Genomic DNA, 26,909 nt, shown 5'->3' with positions numbered 1-26,909 from the left:
TCTCAGAAATTGAAAGTATGCATTACCAGTAGACCTACACTATAAGAAATGTTCAAGGAAATTTCAGGTAGATGGAAATTTGAATCAACAAAAAAGAATAAAGAGCATCAGAAATAGTAACTAGTAGATAAACATAAAAGACATTTTTCTGTTACTTATGTCTCTTTTAAACATAATTGACTATAGCAAAATAACAACATGCTGTGGGCTTTATAACATATATACAAGTAAAATGTATGACAATAAAACAAAAGCTATGAGGGGAAAGATAAAAGTATATTGTTTTCAGTTCTTATATATATATGAAGTAGTATAATTTTACCTGAAGATAGACTATAAGTTCAAAGGTATACTATAACCCTAAACAAATCACTAAAATAATAAAACATAAAATTATAGCTAATAAACCAACAAAGGAGATAATATGGAATCATAAAAATACTCAATTTAAAGAAAAATAGATTTATAGAGACGTGGATGAGCCTAGAGACTGTCATACAGAGTGAAGTAAGTCAGAAAGAGAAAAAGAAATATCGTATATTAACATATATATGTAGAATCTAGAAAAATGGTACAGATGCACCAGTTTGTGAGGCAGAAATAGACACACAGGCGTAGAGAACACATGTATGGACACCAAGGGGGGAAGGGGGGTGGGATGAATTGGGAGATTGGGATTGACATGTATACATTAATATGTATAAAACAGATAACTAATGAGAACCTGTTATGTAAATAAATAAAAATAAAACCCACAGGTTAAAAAAATAAATAAAACAGACACTAAGTTCCCAAAAAAAAAGAAAAATAGAAAATGAGGAAACATGCAACAAAGAAAAGATGGGCAAAACAAAATAAATCATAAGATGGTAGATTTAAACATAACTCTATCTATTATCTCATTAAATGTAAATAGTCTAAACAATTTCATTAAAGGTAGTGATTATCAGATTGGATAAAACAAGTAAGACCTAATTACATGCTGTCTATAGACACAGTTTAAATATAAAACAAATAGGTTAAAAGTAAAAGTATGGAAAAATATATACCATGCTAACACTATTCAAAAGAAAGCTGGAGGGGCTACAATAATATCATACAAAGTAGATTTCAGAGCAATAAATATTACCAGGGATTTTAAAAAGTCAAGTCAATTTATTAAGAGGACATAACAGTCCTAAACATTTATACATCTAATAACAGCATCAAAACACAAAGTAATATTGATAGAACTGCAAGGAAAAGTCTCTATAGTTAGAGATTCCAACTCTCTCTCTATAACTGAACAAGTAGATAGAAAATCAATAAAGATATAGACGATATATGGACCATCTTGACCTCCTTGACATTTTAGAACATTCCACCCAAGAACAGAAAAATACACATTCTTTCCAAGAGCACGTAGAACATTTACAAAGATGGATCATATTCTGGGCCATCTAATGTCTCACTCATAAAAGTTCTGGAACAGGAATAACTATAGAGACAGAAAGCAGATCAGTATTACCTGGGGCTGGAAGTAAGAGCAGGAATTGACTAAACTGGCAAAAGGAAACTTCTGGGGATGATGGAAGTGTTCTAAAACTGGATTTTGGTGATGGTTGCACAATTATATAAATGTACTAAAAATCATCTAACTGTATTCTTACAATGGGGGAATTGCATAATGTGGCAATTACACCTAATAAAGCTGAAAAAAAGAGGATATCTCTATTGAGTGACTTACATTTATATTAATAGAAAAAGGTGCACAAGAACATTTACAGTGTATTCCCTTTGTGTAAGAAAGGAAAATAAGAAAAACATAAACAAATATATATAAACACACACGCACACACTTCACAAAAATTTACTCAAAATGGATCATAGACCTAACTGTAAAATGCAAAACTATAAAATTCCTAGAAGATAACATAGGAAAAAATCTAGGAGGCTTTAAGTATGGCAATAACTTTTTAGATACAACACCAAAGGCACAATCCATGAAAAAAAGAATCGATGAAGTGGACTTCATTAAAATTTAAAACATTAGCTCTGCAAAAGACAGAGAATAAGAAGGCAAGCTACACACTAGGAGAAAATATTTCCCAAAGATGTATCTGATAAAGGACTGTCATCCAACTCAACAACAAAAGATGAACAACCAAACTGCTTAATAAATGGACAAAAGACCTAACAGATGCTTCACCAAAAATGATATAAAGATACCAAATAAGCAAATGAAAATATTTTCAATATTATATATCATTAGTGAATTGCAAATTAAAACAAGATTATACTACGCATCTATTAGAATGGTGAAATCCAGAACACTGACAAGACCAAATGCTGGCAAGGTTGTAAAGCAACAGGAACTCTCATTCATTGCATTCTCATTCATTGGAACTCAACAGGAACTCTCATTCATTGCTGGTAGAATGCAATGGATTAAGGAATGTAACCTATATGCTTGTTGAGCCTCTTCTGGGATCTGTGATGCAGAATGGATTTAGACTTTCACTTAGGACCCATTTTCAAAGTAATTTTCACAGAGAAAATATTAGTCAAGAAGAAAAATCTTTTAATATTTTAATGGTCCCATGAGTGAGAAAATAAATGTGCTCCTTCAGCACCTTCCCCTGCCCAATATGTTCTGGCCTGAGTTTTTGCTTTTTCCAGAGTGTGGGTCAGTTTCAACATTCAGGACATCAAGGACCACAAGCCAAGATTCCTAAAAATGCTGAGATGCTGCATGGAATCTCTTGGAATACAGTTTCTTATAAAACTAAACATACTCTTACCCATGATCCAGCAATCACACTTCTTAGTATTTAACCAAATAAGTTAAAAACTTATGTGCACACAAAAACCTGAAGTTTTATTCATACTTTTCAAAACTTGCAAGCAACCAAGGTGTCCTCCAGTAGGTGAATAGATAAACTACAGTACATCCAGACAATGAAATATTACTCAGTGCTAAAAAGAAATGAACAATCAAGCCATGAAAAGACATAGAAGAATCTTAAATACGTATTATTAAGTGAAAGAAGTCAATCTAAAAACTCTCTTTTTTTTTTTGGCTACGCCACACGGCTTGCAGGATCTTAGTTCCCTGACCAGGCCGGCAGTGAAAGCACCGAGTCCTAAGCGCTGGACTGCCAGGGAATTCCCTGAAAACTCTATTTCTCGATCTGAGTGGTAGTTACGCAGATTTTTGCTTTGTACGAATTTACCAAACTGTACCTGAACATTTTGTGAGATTTTCTGTATGATCCAAATTTTAAAAATCAAACATCAAAACACCAATACTACTATAGAGAAATGTACAAGTAAAATCATGAATTATGCAGAGCTAAAACATGATATCCTTCTGTGAGAAGCCATTGATTAGGTTTTCCAGGCAAGTTTTTTTTTTTTTGCAGTACGCGGGCCTCTCACTATTGTGGCTTCTCCCGTTGCGGAGCAAGGCTCCGGACGTGCAGGCTCAGGGGCCATGGCTCACGGGCCTAGCTGCTCCACGGCATGTGGGATCTTCCCGGACCGGGGCACGAACCCATGTCCCCTGCATTGGCAGGCAGACTCTCAACCACTGCGCCACCAGGGAAGCCCCAGGCAAGTTTTTAAAATAAAGAAAAAGCAAGTAACTTACAAAAGAAGATTGGCACATAATAAAAAAGAAAACAATAGCTTGTCCTTCTCAAACAGTGATCGGCATATATTACAATATAAGTTGTATGTGAAGTGGTCATTTAAATATCGTAGGCGCTTTTCCAAAATTTTGGATTTGTTACTGAAAGGTTAAAAAAAAAGGAAAATATATTGAGTCAAGTAAAACTAAGAAAAAATAAGTAACATGTTAATTAACATACAAGTTGTTTTTATTTTATCGAAATAACCACTGTTAAAAATATGAAACTACACACACACACACACACACACACACACACACACACACACACGTGCATATATTGGGTTCACCAAAAAATTTATTCAGGAAAATACCCGAAAGAGCTTTTTGGTCAGCCCAATAAAAATGGTGACATCTGAGTAAGCTCTCTGGATTGTACCAGTGTGAACTTCCTGGTTGTGATATTGTACTATAGTTATATAAGATATTATCATTGGAAGGGAACCCTCATGCACTATTGGTGGGATTGTAAATTGGTACATAGTCCCACTATGAAAAACAGTATGGGGGTTTCTCAAAAAAATAAAAATAGAACTACTATACAATCCAGCAATGCCACTTCTGGGTATTTACCCACCACAAAACTCCAAAAACACTAATTCAAAAAGATATATGCACCCTATGTTTACTGCAACATTATTTTTTTTAAATTGAAGTATAGTTGATTTACAATATTGTGTACATTTCAGGTGTACAGCACAGCGATTCAGTTATACATTTATATATATACATATAAATCTATATATTCTTTTTCAGATTCTTTTCCCTTATAGGTTATTATATAATATTGAGTATAGTTCCCTGTGTTATATAGTATGTCCTTGTTGGTTATCTATTTTATACATAGTAGTGTGTATACGTTAATCCCAGTCTCCTAATGTATCCCTCCCCCGACTCCTGTTTTCCCCTTTGGTAACCATAAATTTGTTTTCTGTGTCTGTCTCTCTCTGCTTTGGAAATAAGTTCATTTGTGTCTTTTTCTTTTAGATTCCACATACAAGCAATGCCATATTTGTCTTTCTCAGTCTAGAATACTTCACTTAGTATGAGAATCTCTAGGTCCATCCATGTTGCTGCAAATGGCATTATTTCATTCTTTTTTTATGGCTGAGTAATATTCCACTGTACATATATACCACATCTTTTTTTCTCTCTCTTCTTTTTATTAATGTAGTATACCATATTGATTGATTTTTTTAACATCTTTATTGGAGTATAATTGCTTTACAGTGGTGTGTTAGTTTCTGCTTTATAACAAAGTGAATCAGCTATACATATACATATAGCCCCATATCTCCTCCCTCTTGTGTCTCCCTCCCACCCTCCTTATCCCACCCCTCTAGGTGGTCACAAAGTACTGAGCTGATTATCTTTTCAAATTATGGTTTTCTCTGGATATATGCCCAGGAGTGGGATTGCAGGATCATATGGTAGTTCTATTTTAAGATTTTTAAGGAACCTCCATACTGTTCTCCATAGTGGCTGTACCAGTTTACATTCCCACCAACAGTGTAAGAGGGTTCCTTTTTCTCCACACCCTCTCTAGCATTTATTATTTGTAGACTTTTTGAGGATGGCCATTCTGACTGGTGTGAGATGATACCTCATTGTAGTTTTGGTTTGCATTTCTCTTATAATTAGCGATGCTGAGCATCTTTTCATGTGCCTTTTGGCCATCTGTGTGTCTTCTTTGGAGAAATGTCTATTTAGGTCTTCTGCCCATTTTTTGATTGGAATTTAAGTGTCCATCAATAGATGACTGAATAAAGAAGATGTGGTATATATACACAACATACACTTAGCCATAAAAAAAGAAAATTTGCCATTTGCAACAACATGGAAGGAACTAGACTGTATATGCTAAGTGAAATAAGTCAGATAGAGAAAAATATCATATGATCTCTCTTATATGTAGAATCTAAAAGACAAAACAAATGAACAAACAAAACAACACAGAAACAGATTTATAGATACAGAGAGCAAACTGGTGGTTGCCAGAGGGGATGGGGTGGGGGCCATATAGGTGAAGGGGATTAAGAGGTACAAATTTCCAGTCAGAAAATAAATCAGACATGGGATGCAACATAGCATAAGGAATATAGTCAATAATATTGTAATACTTTTGTATGGCGACAGATGGTTACTAGACTTATTGTTGTGATCATTTCTTAATGTATTTAAATGTTGACTCACTATGTTGTACACCTGAGACTAACATAATATTGTATATTAACTACACTTCAACTGAAAAAAAAAAGATGTAAGGACTGGAGAAACTGGGTAAAGGGTACATGGGACCTCCCTGTACAGTCTTTTGTGTGTGCAACTTCGTATGAAGCTATATGTTAAAAATGGGGTATAATTCTATGAGAAAATGAAATATGGTTTACACCATCTCTCTATTTTCAAAATTCTAAATTTCTTATTGTACTCCCAAATGACTGAAAACAATCAGTTAATTAAAAAGCACCTACTGAATATCTATTAGTGTGAGAATCTAAGCTGGGGAGGGAACTGTAAGAGATAAAGAATTATGAAACATTTACCTGCCTCAAAGAAGCATAAAATCTAGATCAAGATTCATATGTTAAAAAAAAAAAGAAAAGTAAGAAAACATATGGACAAAAGTGATTACTTCTGGATGGGTTATGACTAATAATTATTTTCTTCTTTATACTCTTACATGCTTAAAACTTTTGCAATAAGAATACGTTGCTGGGCTTCCCTGGTGGCACAGTGGTTGAGAGTCCGCCTGCCGATGAAGGGGACGTGGGTTCATGCCCCGGTCCGGGAAGATCCCACATGCCGCGGAGCGGCTGGGCCCGTGAGCCATGGCCGCTGAGCCTGCGCGTCCGGAGCCTGTGCTCCGCAACGGGAGAGGCCGCAACAGTGAGAGGCCCGTGTAACACACACACACAAAAAAAAAAAAAAAAAAAAAAAAAAAAAGAATACGTTGCTTTCATTTTTTTAGTTCAATTTTTTCAGTAATACTTATGGGAATCTAAGATGATACACCCATTCTAGGAAAGTTTAGCAGTTACTTAAAAAAAAAACAAACAAGCAACTACCACATGACCCAGCAATTGCACTCCTGGGCAGTTATCTTGGAGAAATGAAAACTTATGTTCACACAAAAACCTGTCCATGCATTTTATAGCAATTTTATTTGTAAAAGCCAAAACCTGGAAATAACCCAGATGTCCTGTAACAAGTGAATGATTAAACAAACTGTAGTACATCAATATCATTAAATCCTCTCAGCAATAAAAAGGAGTAAACAATCTAAATGAATCCCCAGAGAATTATATTGGGTGAAAAAAAGCCAATTCCCAAAAGTTACATAGTGTATGATTCCATTTATACAACATTCTTGAAGTGACAAAATTATAGAAATGGAGAACACATTAGTGGTTGCCAAGGGTTACGGTCAGCATGAGAATGGGAGGAAGATGAGTATGGCTATAAAAGGGCAACATGGGTATCCTTGTGGTGATGAAAGTACTCTGTATCTTGACTGTGTCAACATCAATATTCTGGTTGTGATATTGTACTACAGTTTCTCAAAACGTCACCATTGAGCAAACTGCATAAAGAGTACACGGGATCGCTGCACTTGTTCTTATAATTGCATGTAAATCTACAATTATCTCAAAATTAAAAGTTTAATTTTTAAAAATACTTGGATCCATGGGAATGGGATGGAAGGGGAGGGGGTAGTGACACTTCTCTGACCAGACCTTCTGTATGGGATTTACTTTTGGAGTCATATTGATGGCTTATGTACTCAAAAATATAATTAAAATCAACAAGGAAAAGGGGGAAACTCTAAAATGAAATATAAAAATAAACAAATTACCCTAACTGTATTTCACATGAATAACAAACATCATCATACTAAAGGAGGAAAAACTAACCCAAGTAACTTTTGAATATAGTTTTTTGCATATAAAATCAAAAAGACTGTAAGTTTCTGTGTGAATACATGCATTGAATTCTCTTTAGTGTATACCCAAGAATTGCTATATTTGCTGGAAATACTGGATCATACGGCAAATCTATGTTTAATATTTTGAGGAACTTCTAAAAATGCTTCCAAAGTGGATGCATATTTTACAATCCCACCAGCAGTGTATGAGGGTTCTGATGACTTCACATCCTTGACACCTATTATTGACATTTATGTCAATTCTTCAACTTGAACATCCTACATCATGTAGGGTATGTTAATTCAAATTCCAAATCCCAACTGGGAAAGCTTAGGGATTTCAATCACTCAGGAAAGATTGTTCTACCAAGAGCCCATGTAGAACACATATGCTAGGCTCAAATCATATTTTTATTCTACTAAACAAGTTACTAAATACCAGATATTGTTTAAAAATACTCTATAAATATTATCTTTTTAATTCTCATAACAACTCTTAAAGGTAGGTATTATTATTATCCCTATTTTATAGATAAGAAAAATTGAGGCAATCACAGAAAAGTTAGCTGACTTGCCTGTATTCATGCAGCTATTATGTGGCAGAACTGAAATTTAATCCCTTACTCCAGTCTAACTCCAAAATCTGTGTACATTCAGTAATTGGTTAAAGTGAAAATATCTAGCAAATGATTAGAAATGGGGGGCTGAAATTTTTTAGAGAACTCAAGGCTGGAGAAAGATATATTGGAGTTGCTAGCAAAGATAGGTCATGTGCTTTATCAAAATATTTAAAAGAGAGGGGCAAAAAGACCTAAAGTTAATCCCTCTATGCCTAAATCTTGAGTAGAAGTGAAACAAAACTTAAAATAGAAATGAGGCCTGCTTGCTTGCTTTTTCTTTCTTTCTTTCCTTCCTTCCTCCCTTCCTCCCATCCTTCTTTCCTTCCCTCTTCCCCTTCCTTCCCTCCCTTCTTCCTTCCTTCCTTCCTTTTTCCCATATTTTGTAATGTTCTATAGTGAATATGTATTATATAAACAGTAAGAAAAATATTATATATCTTAAATGGAAGGATGGTGAAAATCCAACCTAGGGAGCATGAATGAAGCTAGAGAATGTTTACCTGTCATGAATAGAGTTGATATAAAGGTTCACAAACCAGATGAGAGAGTACTGGTACATGGGATCAATGTTAGCCAGGTCTGCAATGCTAAAGAATAATACTGATGAATGTTTAGCAATAGGTCTATAGCCTTCTCGAGACTCTGCTATTTTGAGTTCTGTTTTTTCTGCAATCTAGAAGAAGAGAAAAATCAAGATTAAGAAATAGGAGATGTTTTAATTATATATTTTTCATATAATGAAATTTATATTAAAAATATCCCCTAACTTAATGACAAAATTATACAGGCATGGTTTACATCAAAGGAGGGGACACTGGTTCAATCCCTGGTCCGGGAACTAAGGTCCCACATGCTGTAGGGCAACTAAGCCCGTGCACCACAACTACTGAGCCTGCGCGCCTCAACTAGAGAGCCTGCATGCCGCAAACTACAGAGCCCACGTGCTCTGGAGCCCACAGGCCACAACTAGAGAAGAGAAAAGAAACCCTGCATGACACAACTAGAGAGACGCCCATGTGCCGCAATGAAGAGCTCACGCATTGCAACTAAAGCTCCCACATGCCTCAGCGAAGCTCCTGCATGCTGCAACTAAGACCCGACGCAGCCAAAAAAGAAAGAAAGGAAAAGGAAGGAAGGAGAGAACTAGGGAGAGAGGGAAGAAGATGAAGAGAGGGTGGAAAGAAGGGAGGTAGAAGAAAGAAAACTCTCTTTACAGATTGAAGGTGTAACTATCCACCAATCATCTCTTTCTTATTTGAGGAATACAAAACTGTCAATCTTTGCTTATTCTTTGCTTTCATCTGACATGTATCTATTATTGTCACTCACCCTCTTTTATTTTAATAGGTCAGAGATACAGAGAGAGGGAGATGGAGAGAGAGACAGCAAGTATGCCTGTGTGTATGGTTTAAGGTGTCAACATGTGTACCAGAACCCAGCACAAAGTCTGACAAAGTAGGAATTCAGAAATATTTGTTGGCTGATGGTTTGATACGTTAAGAATACCTTTTTTCAGTGAAATTCTCAAAATTTTAACTTTTCTAGGCTTAATAACAGTATAGATATTTAACCCCAAATGAAAAAATTTCTCCAAGATAACAGCCCTTCAAATGACAACTCAATCTGATAGGTTGATATTCTACAGGAAAAACATGTAGAGCATTTTTCCAACCCTCTTCTCCCTTCTTTGCAAATGCTAGCCACAGACTCTCTTGAATAAATGTGCCTATGTAGCCATGTTTATATTGAATGATCCTGTTTGTAGCTGATTAAATCAGGTGGGAGGGATAGAACCAGACCTAAAATAAGCTAATTAATTTTCCCGCCAGAGAATGAGAACTTTAGGAACATCAAAAACTGAAATCAGGTGGTACTTGGCCTTAGTGCTAAAAGGTAATGGTATCAGAGTTGGTTTCTATGTGCAAGATAAACGTATGAAGGAACAGTACAAAAGTTTTACAGAAAAAATTGGTCTCCGGATGGAGCAGAAAGAAGCACATATGAGAACGGCACAACCTTAGAGAAAGGGAGAGACAGAGCATAGAAACTTAATGCTTTCCATTAATTCCTGAGGCCTGTATGTACTTCCTATAATTGGGAAAATAAAATATCCCCTTGTATATTTTTTATTTAAGCTAATTTGAGTAGGTTTCTGTTCCTTGCAAGCAAACTTTCCCCCAAATTACAGTGTAGCTACAATTAAAAGTAAGGTTTGAACCTCAAACTTGACTATAAGTGAAACAAAGTTATCAACAATGGAAATTAATGACATTTTTACAAAAGAAAGCATAATCTTGGTATTCTCATTTTAACCTCCTGTTATTTAACCCTTAATTTTTTCAGCTAAATGCCATTTACCATTAACGGCAACAGTAAGCAAAACATTGTTATTATTTTTGCAAATATTGTTATTATTTTAGCAAATATATTGTTATTATTTTTAAAGAGTAAATAATAATTTAACTCAGGTTCCAAGGCTTAATCTGCAGTGTATTTATAAATAGTGTTGTATTTATATATACTTGGCCGCTTAGTATGAAACGCTAAACTCAAGACATATAGAGTTTTGATTAATTACCATTAATGGCCTAAAATCAAAGGACAAGACATTTTCTAACAAATAAACATTGTGAGCACACGATGTTAAAAGAGGAGAATTTATTATTGTAAAAATTTCCGGGGCTCTGCTATTTATATATATTATACTTTCCAAGAATCCACAAGACTAAACTTCAATGAAGACAACTTTTGCAGGGAGGGAAGGCTTTGAAACTTATAGAACAAATTCTTTTTTTTTTTTTAATATTTATTTATTTAATTGCACAGGGTCTTTGTTGTGGCATGTGAACTCTTAGTTGCAGCATGCATGTGGGATCTAGTTCCCTGACCAGGGATCAAACCCAGGCCCCCTCCATTGGGAGTGCGGAGTCTTATCCACTGCGCCACCAGGGAAGTCCAGAACAAATTCTTAAAGTTTTGTTTGTGTTTATTTAATCTTATGGGTTGGGATAAAAGGGAAAAGCAGGTTTTAGACTATGTGGGAACACTTTGCTCTGAAGATGGTTTATCTTACATCTGGGTGGGTGGGTAGATAAAAGTCAGGGCCAGATACAGAGCATGTTTTAAATCAAAATATATAGTGAATTCTAAATTATGTTTGTAATGATTAATGAGACCCAGTCAAAAAGACATTATGATTAAATTTCTCTCTTTTTGTAAGATGAAGTATTTGAACCAATAAATACTGATATCTACTTTCCTCTTTGAGTCTAATAGGAAATAAGCTGATAAATGCTTCCTGTCTTTTCTTCCCTTTGAGAAAACACTGTGGTGAGAGGAAAATGAGGAATGGGTTCTGCTCTGACGAACATTAATTGGAAAGGCAGACATTATAGAATATCTCAGCCACGGTCCTCAGATGGGAGGCTACCACAGCATATTACTCTAAGACACTACTCCTTTTGGCTCTCCTGAAATGAAAAACACAAACACAAAACAAAACAGTACACCTGGCTAGAGAGTCATTACCATCACATTCACATAAAACTAAACCCATCCCAAGGGGAAAGGTGCCTAGACCTTTTGGAAATCCTCTACCCCAAAACTGGGGTGCACGGGGTAGGGTGCAAACAGAAGGATACTGAGTAATTAGTGAAATTTCTATTAGGTTTCTTTTTATTTTTTAATTACGCCAATATTAAGATGTGTTTAATTCATTGGGTGGGCCAAGGAGGGTTGAAAGGTCTGAAAATCAGTAAAGTTAGCCTACTAAAGTCATTCTGTATTATCATTTCATTGTGTGAACTTGGGCCTTAACTACTTTTTCTGGGCCCTACTTTTCTCAACTATGAAATGCTAAAGATGACAAATAGCTAAGGCTTCTTCCACCCATAACACTGTAGGATTATATTTTTTAAAAGATGCAATATAAAAATACCATTTAGCTGTGTTAGATGAATTTGCAATAAGTACATTATTGTATGTTTCTTCCTTCCTCTACCTGCCACTCCCAACTCTCATGCCTCTCTCCCAGACAAAAGACAAGATAATGTCAGAAGATCATCCTTATTAGTTCCTAGAACCACTTACTGTCCAATTAACCAGCAATTACCTTCACACATCTTAAGTTCCAACCACGAACAGAGGCAAGCCATATTCTCAAACTTAAGTTTTAGGTGAAGAGTCAATTAAAATTTGAATGAACCTGACTAGCTTACCCTACGTACACAATAATAAAAAGTATGTTTAAAATTCTTTTCATTCCAAATTTATTTCTTCTGTGTATAGGTGCCACAGAGATGACACCAGGTTTTGAATGATTCAACAGTATAAGATATTCTCTTATGAGTTTAAAATTAGTTTCTATCTTTTGGTATTTTATGAATCCTTTTCCTCTTCCTATAAGCCTAGTATAGCACTTTCCTTAGGGAGTGGGAGCACATTGGACTCTTAAGAATCTAAAAATTTCTAGGATTCTTTTTTTACCTGTTGTTTCTTTGTTATCTCATTGGACATCAATTTAGCAGAGTCTAAGACTTTAATTGCACTTTCATCTTCTAAAATGTTCCCTTCTGAAGATGATAATGTTTCTAAAATTTTTTTCTCTATATCTTTTAGCTGTTTCTTATTAGCTGCAGACTGAAGAATAAGAGCATTTCGTTCCTCTTCTAATTCTGGTCTAAAAAGATAAAAACATTTAGTCTAAATTTGTAGTATTTTATCCAAATATTAGATATCACAATTTTGTAGATAGTTAAATAATTTTGTAGACATATAATACAAATTAAGATGATTAATCTCTTTATCCTAACCTAAGAAAAAAATGCTCCCATGAAAATAATAATTTGAGAAATTCAAGCAAAAAAAGCATTAATTACATATATGTAAAATGTGGCAATAACATATACTACAGTAAGTCTAAGAATATGTTAAATTTACCATATGGCTTAGCTCATTGTGTGAGAATAAGAACTGGAAAAGAAACTCAGAATATGAGACTTCTTATCTATTCCTTGGCTTAATCATATTCAGTCCCATTTTTATCATCTCTTCTACAACAGGAGACAGAAAAGATGACTCATCCTACAACTGGCTCTTCAAGTAAAAGACAAAACTCGCACTTATATCTTAACAATGAAGGTATGAAACTTCAAAATAACATAATTCACCATGTTATAGAATATGTTATGACAGTTCTGTCTTGGATACTGCGCAAGTGGGATAAACATTGAAAATAACAAAAGAACTTCATGGTACATATTTTCACTTATAAGTTGATTTCATGTAATAGACTACTTGAGAGTGTTATATTAAGCTTCAAGTGGAATCGAAGGTTTCCTTCAGGAAGCAATTCTTTACTAGTAGCCCTTCTAGGTATCATAATATTTTTTCTCATTTAAAAAATAATACATGCTAGCAATGGAAAAATACATAAAGTATAAAGAAAATAATAAGAACTATCCATAATCTTACCAATCCTAAGGATTATCACTGTCAATATTCTTTCTCAATCTTTTTTTGGTATATATGGATATCCATCCATGCATTAACTTTTTAAAAACAAATATTACCCCTACCATATATAGGTTTGTATCCTGCTTTTTCATTCTTGTCCTAAGTATTTTCTTATTTCATTAATATCCTGTATATGTCTTTGAACACATTTCTGATTTTGTCTGTAGCATACATTCCTAGGGATGAAATTTTTTGGCTCAAACAGTCAGATACAAGTCAGAAGTCATGGCATATCACCTGAATCCGGCTACCCATATTAAAAGCCCAATATAACATGGTTGGTTTATAACTTACTTGTTATAGAATGGCTATTTTAAAGAATTAAATACTTATTTAATTTATAATGACAAAATATTAAATTTTGACAAGGTTTCAAAATAATCACATAACAAAAGTATTAATGGCCTACAAATATTCCTCTCTATACCCCCTGGAAGTATCTAAAAAAACACGTACCTCTCCTTTGCAACAACAATACCTAGTAATTGATCTTCAAGTCCTTCTGGAGTTATCATGAAATTGAGCAAAGATAGCTTTGTAGCCAGCTCTGGCATATAGTGTGGATTCCTCAGCTTTGTGGTGATATAAAACTTGAAATCAAAGGAATACTCAATAATGACCTCACCAAGTCTGAGGCAATCAATGCCACCTGTATTTCAGAAAAAAAATGCAGAATAAATAAGCCAAAGTTACATAGCCCATCCCCCCTGTTAAAGCCCTTCCTAGGTTACAAGTAAAAAGTCATAAAGTAATTTCAAATAGAATACAAAAAGGTGTTGCAAAAGTCACATATAACACAGAGGCAAGTAAGCAATTATACAGCAGGACTCATGAATTCTGGCGTACTATAAGACATTTTCTCTGGTTGTCATGGAGCCTTCTAAATAAAGATTCCTTTTAATCTTACTTCTTCCATTACTTTTCAATATATAAATATTGCTAAAGCTCTTAAAAGTACTAGAGCTTGACAGAGATAAAATTTTTATAAGCAGAAAGATATATGGTGGGCAACATTTACCTAAAGTCAACTCTGGTTCACATTAACCACTACTATTCATAGTAATGGACTTTGTGTGGTCCTTAGTCACAAGATAAAGGAATTTCAGGCTGGCTTCAACTTCATGTTCTCTACTGAACAGTCTAGGTAACAGTGATTAAGGCAATGAAGGTATTTACTTTAGAATATCTGATACTTGTTCCAAATTTCCTTTCATGCATAACAATGACACAGAAGTTCTGCGTTAACATTATTATTAAAATATGTAGTGCTTTTCTTGCCTCAGAGATAATCCAATCACCTTTCAGTTCTACCAACTAATATCAATTGATTTCTACCTTGTTTAAAAGTTTGTCTAAGTAGTAAAGGCTCCAAAGATGGATCCAGTTCTTCACCAACATTTTCTAATAGAAGTGGAGTTCCAAACTGAATACAGTTTTCCAGTGTTCTCATATAGTCTGAATCTGATAGCTTAATAACACTAAGCTGATTTTCTTTCTCAGAGTTTTTGATCCATTTATTGGCTTGACCCTGGGGGTCAATCATTAAAGGCCTAGAATATAATAAGAAATATTCTGAGGGGAATAAATAGATGTTGAGATTTCTTTAAAATTATATAATTTACATAATAAACATCACCATCAATCTGTACAAATACGAAGTGTTTCACATACATTATCAGGATTAATCTTCACAAAATTCCTGTGAGAAAAAAGTGAAAAGGAGTTTTATTCTCATTTATTTATTTATTTATTATTTATTTATTTGTTTTGCGGTACGCAGGCCTCTCACTGTTGTGGCCTCTCCAGTTGTGGAGCACAGGCTCCGGATGCGCAGGCTAAGGGGCCATGGCTCACGGGTGCAGCCGCTCCGCGGCATGTGGGATCTTCCCGGACTGGGGCACGAACCCGTGTCCCCTGCATCGGCAGGCGGACTCTCAACCACTGCGCCACCAGGGAAGCCCCCCCTCATTTATTTTTAAAGTGAAGAAATTCAGTCTCAGGGAATACTTTGCCCAAGGTTCTAAGGTTAAAAAACTAGTTCAATGTCAGAAGTAGGATAAAGAGCTGTGTTTTTTCCAACATAACATACTGTTTTCATGGTAATTTTAATCCATGTCATCTGTTAACATAATATAAAAAATAATCCTACGTATTTGATAAAAACTTAAAATAAGAGATCCACTAGCCTATAACGGATTTCCTTAGGTTATGAGTAGAACCATAAACTAAGTTTCCAAGTTTAGTTTGGTATATATTTGAGATCTATTTAGGAATGTTTTCTATGTAAGTATGGTACAGACTTTGTGTTTAAGAACATATGATTCATGGTTTCAGAGAATCAAAATATGATGTGCTTTCCTCTTCTTCAGTGATGATGCTATCTTAGGTTCCTTTTATATTCAGTACAGTGCATTAAATTATCTTTTAAAAATATTAGCACAGAAAGGGGAGTTTTCATTCCATGTCACTTTGGCTTTCCCATTCTCCTTCTGTTTCAACAGCTTCTAGGGATAAAAATCCCCTTTCCCTTTGCCTAAAAATAAGCTCTTTAATCAACTACTCCCAGATAACTTTGTTTTTGTTTTTTCCGGTACGCGGGCCTCTCACTGTTGTGGCCTCTCCCATTGCGGTGCACAGGCTCCGGACGCGCAGGCTCAGCGGCCATGGCTCACGGGCCCAGCTGCTCCGCGGCATGTGGGATCTTCCCAGACCGGGGCACGAACCCGCGTCCCCTGCATTGGCAGGCGGACTCTCAACCACTGCGCCACCAGGGAAGCCCCCAGATAACTTTGTTCTTTTATTTTCTTTCCTTTCCAAAAAACAAAACAATCCAATACTAGCTGACTGGTTGTTTTCTTTCTCTGCTCAAACTGTGCTGAAATCCTATTGAAAGCACAAAAAAGTACAGACACTAGTTAAAATTTACTTTTGCTATCATAGCAAACAGAGGAAAAGTGTTCCGGAAATGAGAAAGTTATTTTGCACACAATTGCTTAAAAGTTGTCTAGTAATTAGACTAGATGCTTTCAGTACCTTTCAAGGCCCTGTTTAAAGGGACATTTTTTCTTCCTTACATATCCTTATTATTGGAAAAATATGGTATTTGTTCATTCCCCTGCAAAAAGTAACTATTTCTGTCAATTAAGATTTTTAATGCCTATCAATATTCTTGGTAAAACCTAAATCAATGTTCTCAGTAATGCAATAATTAGAGATCTTGTTTATTCTAAAAGAAATCCAACTTCTACTTAATACAACTTTCTGTTTTACAAATACAATTGGAAAATTGAGTTGTGTCCATCAGAGAAATAACACCATGCCAAGTTATTTGTATTCTGTATGTACATGACTGTAGGTATGAAAGTAATGCTCATCTACATCTGAGATCTTTGGGCAGTCTGAAGAAAAAAGCATTATCAATCTATGCTTCTGACAGAGGTAGTAATTTTGGGGAAAACAAAGCTTTGCTGTTAAGTAGGCAGTAGCCAGTGTTGTATTAGTAAACGATAATAAAGCAGAAGAGTAAGTATTTTCATTGTGGTTAAAAAGTAAGCAAGGGGGGGCTTCCCTGGTGGCGCAGTGGTTGAGAGTCCGCCTGCCGATGCAGAGGACACGGGTTTGTGCCCCGGTACGGGAAGATCCTATATGCCGTGGAGCAGCTAGGTCTGTGAGCCAGGGCCGCTGAGCCTTCGCGTCTGGAGCCTGTGCTCCACAACCGGAGAGGCCACAACAGTGAGAGGCCCGCGTACCGCAAAAAAAAAAAAAAAAGTAAGCAAGGGGCTTCCCTGGTGGCACTCCATGGTATGGAGTGACATTTTTAAAGGAAAAAAGGAAAACCAAAAGAATCCAAAAAACTGTCAACTCAGAATTCTAAACCCAGCAAACAATATCTTTCAAAATGAAGATGAAATAAAGAAAAAAAGCTAAATGAATTAATTGCCAATAGACCTGTACTCAGGAAGTGCTAAAAATATTTGTCAGGCAGAAGAAATATGAAAATAGATAGAAACATAAAGAAATGAAGAAGTCTAAGGGCATTCCCTGGCAGCCCAGTGGTTAGGGCTTGGTTCTTTCACTGCTGTGACCCAGGTTCAATCCATGGTTAGGGAACTAAGATCTTGTAAGCCGTGCCACCACAAGGCCAAAAAGAAAAAACAATCAAAAAGTCCAAAAATGGGGAAAAAATGAACATAAACATAAAAGACATTTTTCTTATATTTAAGCACCCTAACATAATTACTGTCTAAAGCAAAAATAGTAACAATGTATTGTGGGATTTATGACATATGAAAAATAAAATATACAATAACAGCGCAATAAATAGGAGAGAGACATTGGAACTATACTGTTGAAAGATTCTTATACTATATGTGTAGCAGTATATTGCTATCTGAAAGTATTCAGAAACTAAAGATGTGTATTGTAAACTCTAGAGCAAACACTTAAAATAGGGAATATATAACCAACAAGCAAATAGTGGAGATAAGATGGAATCATAAAAAAATTCAATTAATCCAAAGCCAGGTGGAAAAAGAAGATAAAAGGAACAAAGAACAGATGAGACAAACAGAAAAGAACTTGTAAGACAGTAGAGTTAAATCTAAATGTATCAATAATTCCATTAAGTATAACTGATCTAAATACTCTGATTACAAGTGAGAATTATATCAATTATATCTCTATTTTAAAAAACGAAAAAAAGTCATGTAATCCCTCTCATTTAAAAGCTTCAAATTGTTGGTAATGTTCTGCATCTTGATTGTGGCAGGGATCATATGACCATAGGCCTTAATCAAAATTCATAAAACACTGCACCTAAAAAGGGTGAATTTTATTGTATATATCATATCTCAATAAACCTGACATAAAATTAAAGAAAAAATAAAGTGAGGAGAAAAACAAAGACATTTTCAGACCAATTCACAAGTCCTTACTAAACGAAAGACCGAAGGGACAAAGATAGCATTACAAATCAGTGAGGAAAGGAAGAATAACTCAATAAATGCTGCTGGGGTAAATGGTTATCATTATAAAATAAATAAATAAAATTAGATCCTTACCTTTCATCACATCCAAAGATGCAAAAAGAAGCAAGCAACAGGGTTCTAACTGTAAACTGCTTTCCCAGTTCACGACTCTTTCTGAGAACTATATTCTTGACCTACTCATGTGTGTTACTACAATGGCTTGGCCCCCAACCATAGGTGACAAGACCTAGTATGGATATTTGTCCCACACTAAACTAATCAGATTTTTCTCTCATGGGAATTTGAACTTGTACTTAATGGTTCTGGTTAATGTATATTATTCAACTGATGTGTTTTGTGAACTTAGGAACTAAGGCTTCATTAGGGAATGGCCATATGTACAGAAGAACAGAATCAGCATATAATCAGAGACAGACCAATGAAGCAGCTGCACAGAGAAAAACACAGAAAATAGGTCCTACAGTGAGGGAGAGAAAAAGAGACAGAGGGAGAGATTGAGACTGATTGGGAGAGATACCAATTTTCATTGGCATTTTCATTACAAAAGCCTACTGGCTCAACTTTTCTCTGAGGTACACTTAAGATACTCTAAAGTGAGTAGCCAAAAGAGTGAACATTAGTTACATTACTGGGTTCTGCTGTTAGGAGGCAGAGAGAAGAGATTAAGCCTCTGTGGTCACTTACAGTGTCCAGAAGGATGATAGCCATAGATGAACACATTGGTCCCAACTGGCAAGAGGTGAAGTCTGGTCTATAAGGATGGAGACTCATCCCTCAGAACTGACCCAGTCCATGACTTATTGACCAGACAGTCCAAAAATAACAGGTAGAAAGGAGTAACACCATTGAAACATTACTGTATTAGAAGAGTCATATTTCTGCCAGAAAATGACAGATTGTTTTCTTCAATTTACATACAATCCTGAAACCTCTGGTTTCCCTGGATTTCAGTTAAGCCTTATAGATATCCTAATAGCATTTTTGAACTGCAATTTTAAAAATCTGAATGGCCACCAAATGCATAGAAAAGAGTTTTAAAACAGAATACTCAGGGTCAAATATTCTGTTAAATAGAACTTGCCCTGCTTTACAAGAGAACACATTTTCTGGAATAGCTAATTACACTTCCTCAGATTGTAATAAATTTTACTAATTGCCTAGACGTTTCAACCTAAGGATGTTCACTCTCAAGTAAAATTTTGAGTGGATAAGCACTCAAAACACATACATCAGTATTTCAGTAAAATGATACTATCAATATAAAGGAGACTTAGACGTCTTGAAGTATCTAGTAAGTTTTCCAAAGAATATAATAAACAATACCTCAACCTTTTAGAATGTAAGATTCCCTTGTATCTTTAATGTATCTTATATCCCAAAAGAAGACTGAAATTTCCATTACAGTTATAAAGGTAGCAAATGGGATACCCTATTCCACATTTCACTTAACATAATAAATAAGAACAAGGATTTGGAAGTTAAATTGCATGGGTTCAAATTCTTACTCCACCATTTATTAGCTCAGTTATCTCACTACATTTCAAATTAGTAAATCACTGTGGGCCTCAGTCGTCTCATCTGTAAAATGGAATAATAAGAACTAACTCACAGGAATTTGTGAGGATATAAGGCACTTACAAAGTACCTCATGAATATAAGAACTTAATAGTATCTATCATAGTATGTTTGACATAAGATCCCAAGAAAAGACTTAAATTAGATGACATGACTAAATAACCATTTATAAGAAACTATTTCTCAGATGAGAGCAATTTCCCAAGTTTTTGAAAGTGATATAAATAAAAGGATAACAATAAAAACCATTTGGAAAACTCATATAGTTATCACACTATCAGTGATAGTGTTGAAAAATATACATGAAATTGCATAAATTATTGTTATAGTATCAGGAAAATGGGTAGAAATACCTAGTTAAAATAAATACATTGAATAGCCAAAACCTGCCAACGGCCCAAGTGTCCGTCAACAGGAAAATGCATAAAGTTATATAGTCATGTAATGGAATACTACTCAGCACAAAAATTAGTAAGATTATGCTGTGTGGAAAAAGCCTTATACAAAAGACTACATACAGTATGATTCCATTTATATGAAGTTCTAGAATAGGCAAAACTAACCTGTGATGGAAAATAATCAGAATAATAATCTCCTATGGGATGAGGGTGGGGATTTACTGGGAAGGGACAAAAGAGAATGTTTTATACCTTGACAGAGGTTTGGGTTGCACAAGTGCATACTTTTGTTAGAACTCATTGAATGGTATAGTTTTAAGTTTTGTGTATTTCATTGTATGTAAATTTTACCTCAAAAGAAAAAAAAAACAAATATTGAACTTTAGTTAATGATATGCATGCTGAAGTATTTGGAAGGAAGTAGATCCATGTCTGCAACATATGTTGAAATACATGAAAAAGGATGAGTTGATGGATGGATAGAGGGATAGATAAGAATAATAAAATGTTAATTGTAGGATCTAGGAAGTAGTAGCTATACAGGCACTTTAAAATCCTTTCAACTTTTCTCTATATTTGAAAACCTTAAAATAAAATAATTGAAAAGTAAATACTTTATGTTCCTTACCAACGCCTGGAGTTATTAACAATCACTCCATTGTCTATGGAGAAAGTATCTGTAGGCAATCCAGCAATATTCCAAGCTCTAATTTTTACTGGATCACCCAGGGTCTTACTCAATGAGAACTCCTCTGAACATGGGATTTTTTTCTGCTGTAAGAAATAAACAAATTTCTTTTGATGTTTTCTCTTGTCTTGTTGATTGAAATATTGTTAACATTAAAATACTGATTTAATTGTTATTAGATATTGTTTAATAATTCTAAAGAATAAAAAGAAAACTGAAAGGAAAGTTGGACTATGGAAGTATTTTACTGATCAAACAAGAAGAAAAAAAGAAAAACCCCATATTTTCAGTCATTTCTCCCCTTCTCTGTTTTTATTATCATCTTTTCCCCCCAGATACCCCAACACATACTTTAAGTGTTCTACATAAAGAAACTTATGAAATATAAAACCATTACCTTGCACAACATGCTCCAATCTTCTGTACATGTTTGTCGAAAGCCAGCAGTGAAAGCACCAAGGTAGGCTATTACTCCTGCGGATACTAAGACATCACCAGTCAAATTTTCATATACTATCTGAAGGTCATCTGCAGCTTGAGACCATCTGGGAGATTAATCAAAGGCAAAATAGCCTCATCATAGAGAATGATCTATGATAGTAATTGAAAGGGCTAAGGGCTTCTAGTCCAAACTCTATAACAAAATGCCAAGAAATGTTGGGCACTTGCTTATCTATAAGCAAGGAGGTTGGGTCCCTTCTAGCTCTAACATGCTAGAATATATATCTATGTTATACAAATGATAATCTACCTTTGATTATTAGAATATTGGGCATTTCTTACAGGACTTGTTCTTTCAGAATAAGCAAAACAAAACAAAAAAACCACCAGCATTTTGTCTAATAATTTTAATCAGGATGGTTTGGTCTAGTGGTCCTGCTATTTGTTCCTGAAAAACATAGGAACATTTGCCATTCATTACCAAAAATTACATTTAAGTTGTATAGCAGCTGACATACTAATGCTAAGGTTGATATTTTTTTGCATTTAATGAAACCTTTACAATAAAAAGTGCATTACAAAACCATCCAATCTACCTTACAAAGTATTGTCAAAAGTATGTAACTTTATCATGCTATTCATTCAACAAATATAGTTAATAACTATGATAGTTGGCTGGCCAGTACAGATAAATAGATTAAAATGAAGCTAACTGGCTTTGTTATATCAAGTCAGTTATCTGAAATAAATTTAACAAAATGAACCATATATCCAATACTCCCTCCCAAACATTTTATTATGAAAAATTTTAACATACATAAAATTGGAAAGAATTGCACAATGATCACCCACATACTCACCACTTAAAAATTATCATTTGTTTTATTTGCTTCTTTCTCTCTCTCTCTCTCTTTTAACATTTGAAAGCAAGTTGCAAACACCATCCTTGACATTGATATTCTGTTAGGAGGAGCTTAGCCAGGTGCTTTATAGAAAGTCCCACAATCTCAACCAGCCATTTAAAACTCAGTAATCATAATAAATACCCAAAGAAAGTCACATATTCAAGCCCGACATTTTAAAATATTGTTAAAAGGAGTAGAGATCTGACCTTGATTTTTCTCCACCTAGTCCTCCAATTAGTTTTGAGGCTCTTTCAAGTTTCTTAGCACAGAGTTCCACCTGGTCTTCTAAACGAGCCTTTTCCTCAGTTTTCTCAAGAAATGTTGCTTGTAAATTTTCCAGATGATGTTCTACTTCTGCTAGTTCTGCTCTCTTCTGATTCAAAAGCTCCATTGTCTCAGCTAAGGACTTCTGAGCTTCTGTTAAGCGGGCTTTCTTAGGAGCCACTACCTGTTTGGGAACAATATATACAGCTATAATGTGTACTATATAAAACTGACAATCGACATAATCCTTTATAGATATTATGAATTTTAAATGTTTATTTATGATTATAAATACATTTATCACTTATAACAATAAATTATACAAATTTTAAATGCCTTAAATCTTATATCATATTTTTATAGGCAGATAAAGTAAAATATATTTCTATGTCTTATAAAATATATAAAATCATTCTGGACTAGCAAACAGTTATCTATAAAATAGGCAAGTTATTCTGGACTAATAAAATGTCATAGTATGTAGCAAGAATAGCATAATAAATAGCAAAATATCTCAAAATAATGAGGAGTTGCCATTCAACTGCTGCAAAAAAAAATAGAAAAACATGTAACAGGCGTTAACAAATGCTTAAAAATACACGAAAGTGCTTTTTTTTTTTTTGGCATTTCCAAGTCAGCTTGGAAATTCTCAGTGTCTTCCCAGTCATCTGAGACTTACATTTGCCTTGAGGGGATTAAGACAGTAGCAGTAATACAAAGAGAAATAAAGTCTCGTTGTTCATCTTCACTACCAAAACTGAATTTTCCTCAACAAATCTTGAAAAGTGACACTTTGTTGAGAGAAAAAGAATTTTCTAAATTTCTTATTTTATTATGCTCATTAGTATCAATATATCAAGAATGGGGTTTGGTCAACTTGATCAGAGTGTACTATAAGCCACCAGTAGAAGGAATTTACAAGATGACCAAAGAGAGTATATGTCCATTTGAAAGAAGGGAGATCTAAGTCTTCTGGTACATTGCCGTGAATGAGCTAAAGGGTAAGAGGAAGAGTGAGGCAAAGAATCAGATATTGGGGCTCCCCTGGTGGCGCAGTGGTTAAGAATCCTCCTGCCAGGCTCCCCTGGTGGCGCAGTGGTTGAGAGTCTGCCTGCCGATGCAGGGGACACGGGTTCGTGCCCCAGACCGGGAAGATCCCACATGCCGCGGAGCGGCTAGGCCCGTGAGCCATGGCCGCTGAGCCTGCGCATCTGGAGCCTGTGCTCCGCAACGGGAGAGGCCACAACAGTGAGAGGCCTGTGTACCGCAAAAAAAAAAAAAAAAAAAAATCCTCTTGCCAATGTAGGGGACACAGGTTTGAGCCCTGGTCTGGAAAGATCCCAAATGCCACAGAGCAACTAAGCCCGTGCGCCACAACTAGAGTCTGCGCTCTAGAGCTCAGGAACCACAACTACTGAGCCCGCGTGCCACAACTACTGAAGCCTGTGTGCCTAGAGCCCCTGCACCGCAACAAGAGAAGCCACTGCAATGAGAAGCCTGTGCACTGCAACGAATAGTAGCCCCCGCTCACTGCAATTAGAGAAAGCCTGCACACAGCAACCAAGACCCAGAGCACACACACACACACACACACACACACACACACACACACACACACACCAAAGGATCAGATATTGAATTAGGAAGCTCCACTTTCTACTTTGGAGAAGACCTTGCTGGATATCTCCCTTCAACCCCTCCATAACAACATGAGACAGGTGCATCAGAATTAAAATAGCAGTGTGGAGGTGTAGAGTGGAAAGTCAGAAAAGAACCTGAATACCTTAGATTCTCAGCTTTATAGAAAGGATCCAGAAGATTCCACATGTGTAAATTAGCTGAGTTGAGAGCTTGCCGACCTGCTGAGATTACTGTGGGGAGGGACAAGATGTTCAAATGGAAGAACATCCATTAAAATTAATTTTAGGGCTTCCCTGGTGGCGCCGTGGTTAAGAATCTGCCTGCCAATGCAGGGGACACGGGTTCGAGCCCTGGTCCAGGAAGATACCATATGCTGCAGAGCAACTAAGCCTGTGTGCCACAACTGCTGAGCTTGCACTCTAGAGCCCATGAGCCACACCTACTGAGCCCGTGTGCCACAACAAGAGAAGCCACCGCAGTGAGAAGCCTGCGCACCACAACGAAGAGTAGCCCCCACTCGCCGCAACTACAGAGAGCCTGCGTGCAGCAATGAAGACCCAACACAGCCAAAAATAAATAAAAATAAAGTAAATTTATTTTAAAAAATTAATTTTATTTCTTTAACAGGTGTATAAAGGTCTACTTCCTTGAAATTTACAGTCACAGTCTGTACCTCTCTACAGGTACATATACCTTATTAAGAATATCTTCTCAATCATTACAGCCTGATCACTCATCCTATACTCTGAGGTTGTTCTAAACACATGCTATCATGTATTTCCATGAGTATTTTTTTTTTTTTTTTTTTTTAATTTTTTTTTTATTTTTTGGTACGCGGGCCTCTCACTGCTGCGGCCTCTCCCGTTGCGGAGCACAGGCTCCAGACGCGCAGGCTCAGCGGCCATGGCTCACGGGCCCAGCCGCCCCGCGGCACGCAGAATCCTCCCAGACCAGGGCACGAACCCATGTCCCCCACATCACCAGGCAGACTCTCAACCACTGCGCCACCAGGGAAGCCCCATGAGTATTTTTATTTATATTTCCTGCTCCCCTTGGTAGAATTCTGCAAGCTCCTGAGGACAAGGCCAGTGTTTCCTTGGTCCTTTGCTAGTCAAATTTACAAAATGCTCTTAACCATTCTCTGCTCTCCCAGGAATTTGGCCTCAGTGGGTACTCTAAAAAAGACTCCCTATCACTGCATGCCATGGCTTGATTCCACGCTCCGCCTCTTAACCCTACTGGAATTTCTTACTTCTGACCTTTGCATCAAGATTTTAATCTGCCACTTTGCCCTTGGTGTTTTGGATTTTTCTTTGCTTCTGCAGTCCCCTCATAAAACTTAATTCTCTTTTGCCCCAGGTCCCTGTAGCTATAGGTCAGTCTGGCCAACTCCAATGATCATCCCTGCTCTCACTTACACTAGTCCCAGGTTATGTCACACATAAGTATTCTCTTCATGTACTAGATACTCAGTTAATGCCTGATGATTATGCTGCAGCAGGACAAATTCTTTGTGGTATCACTTTTAGAAACTTCTTAACTAGTAAATATCGGCATAGATTTTAACTTATGGGAATATTTCAACACAAAATGATGCGCTGATCCTCAAAATACCTTTGCAACTCTGTCATACACCTCCATAGCCATGATCCACTTACAAAGACCCTCAGCTGCAGAGGAAGCTTTAGCAACCTTAGGGGGATCAAATTCAGGGTTTGTTAAGTATTCACCACGAATCTTCTGCATAACAGTCACCTATAAAACAAAGATTTAGATCTTAAGATTTCAACATATATCACGCAACCATAGATGAAAAATTAATCATACACAGTAAAAAAAAAAAGTATATAAAAAAGTTATGTTGCCTTTAAAAACCAAAGTGAGTACTTTGAGATATTTTTAAAATAAGCATAATTGTAGCAGTCATATTTGTGAGCAAAATATGCAAACTTATTACAGATAGTGAAACAAGGTATTTCTTCCAAAAAAATTAAAAGACTTGTGTAGTTTGGGAAAACATATGGAAATAAGGAAGAACAATTAAACATAAATAAATAGAAGTTTGGATGAAAAACAACTATACTTTTTTACTTCACAAATTTGTATATCTAATTTATTAAGAAATAAACCATTATAAGACACTTGGAGAACTCTTTCATGTCAATAATACACTAAAACAGTAATTTATTCCATGACTTTTGATGGTCTGAAAGAGGAGAGGTTTTATGTATTATGAGAATTCATAATAGTAATTAAAAAATATAATATTTATTTATTATCTTA

The 26,909-nt window shown here is 35.6% G+C and overlaps 1 protein-coding gene across 1 annotated transcript in view; it reads right to left on the bottom strand.

The window, feature by feature from the left end:
- The window catches only part of DNAH12 (dynein axonemal heavy chain 12), a 235,342-nt gene that overhangs the window by 26,632 nt on the left and 181,801 nt on the right, over positions 1 to 26,909 (bottom strand). The window contains exons 53-61 of the mRNA XM_032647909.1: positions 26,241 to 26,381; positions 22,928 to 23,169; positions 21,773 to 21,920; positions 21,316 to 21,461; positions 15,062 to 15,276; positions 14,183 to 14,375; positions 12,698 to 12,890; positions 8,713 to 8,885; positions 3,629 to 3,769 (exon numbers count right to left, since the gene is read on the bottom strand). Of these exons, the coding sequence (XP_032503800.1) occupies positions 3,629 to 3,769; positions 8,713 to 8,885; positions 12,698 to 12,890; positions 14,183 to 14,375; positions 15,062 to 15,276; positions 21,316 to 21,461; positions 21,773 to 21,920; positions 22,928 to 23,169; positions 26,241 to 26,381 (1,592 nt within the window). The remainder of the gene's footprint in view (positions 1 to 3,628; positions 3,770 to 8,712; positions 8,886 to 12,697; positions 12,891 to 14,182; positions 14,376 to 15,061; positions 15,277 to 21,315; positions 21,462 to 21,772; positions 21,921 to 22,927; positions 23,170 to 26,240; positions 26,382 to 26,909) is intronic.

The sequence above is a fragment of the Phocoena sinus genome, chromosome 11 (assembly GCF_008692025.1).
Source record: "Phocoena sinus isolate mPhoSin1 chromosome 11, mPhoSin1.pri, whole genome shotgun sequence".
Taxonomy (NCBI): Eukaryota; Metazoa; Chordata; class Mammalia; order Artiodactyla; family Phocoenidae; genus Phocoena; species Phocoena sinus.
Note: the sequence above shows the minus strand (reverse complement) of the source record. Positions and strands in the feature narration are given on the sequence as shown.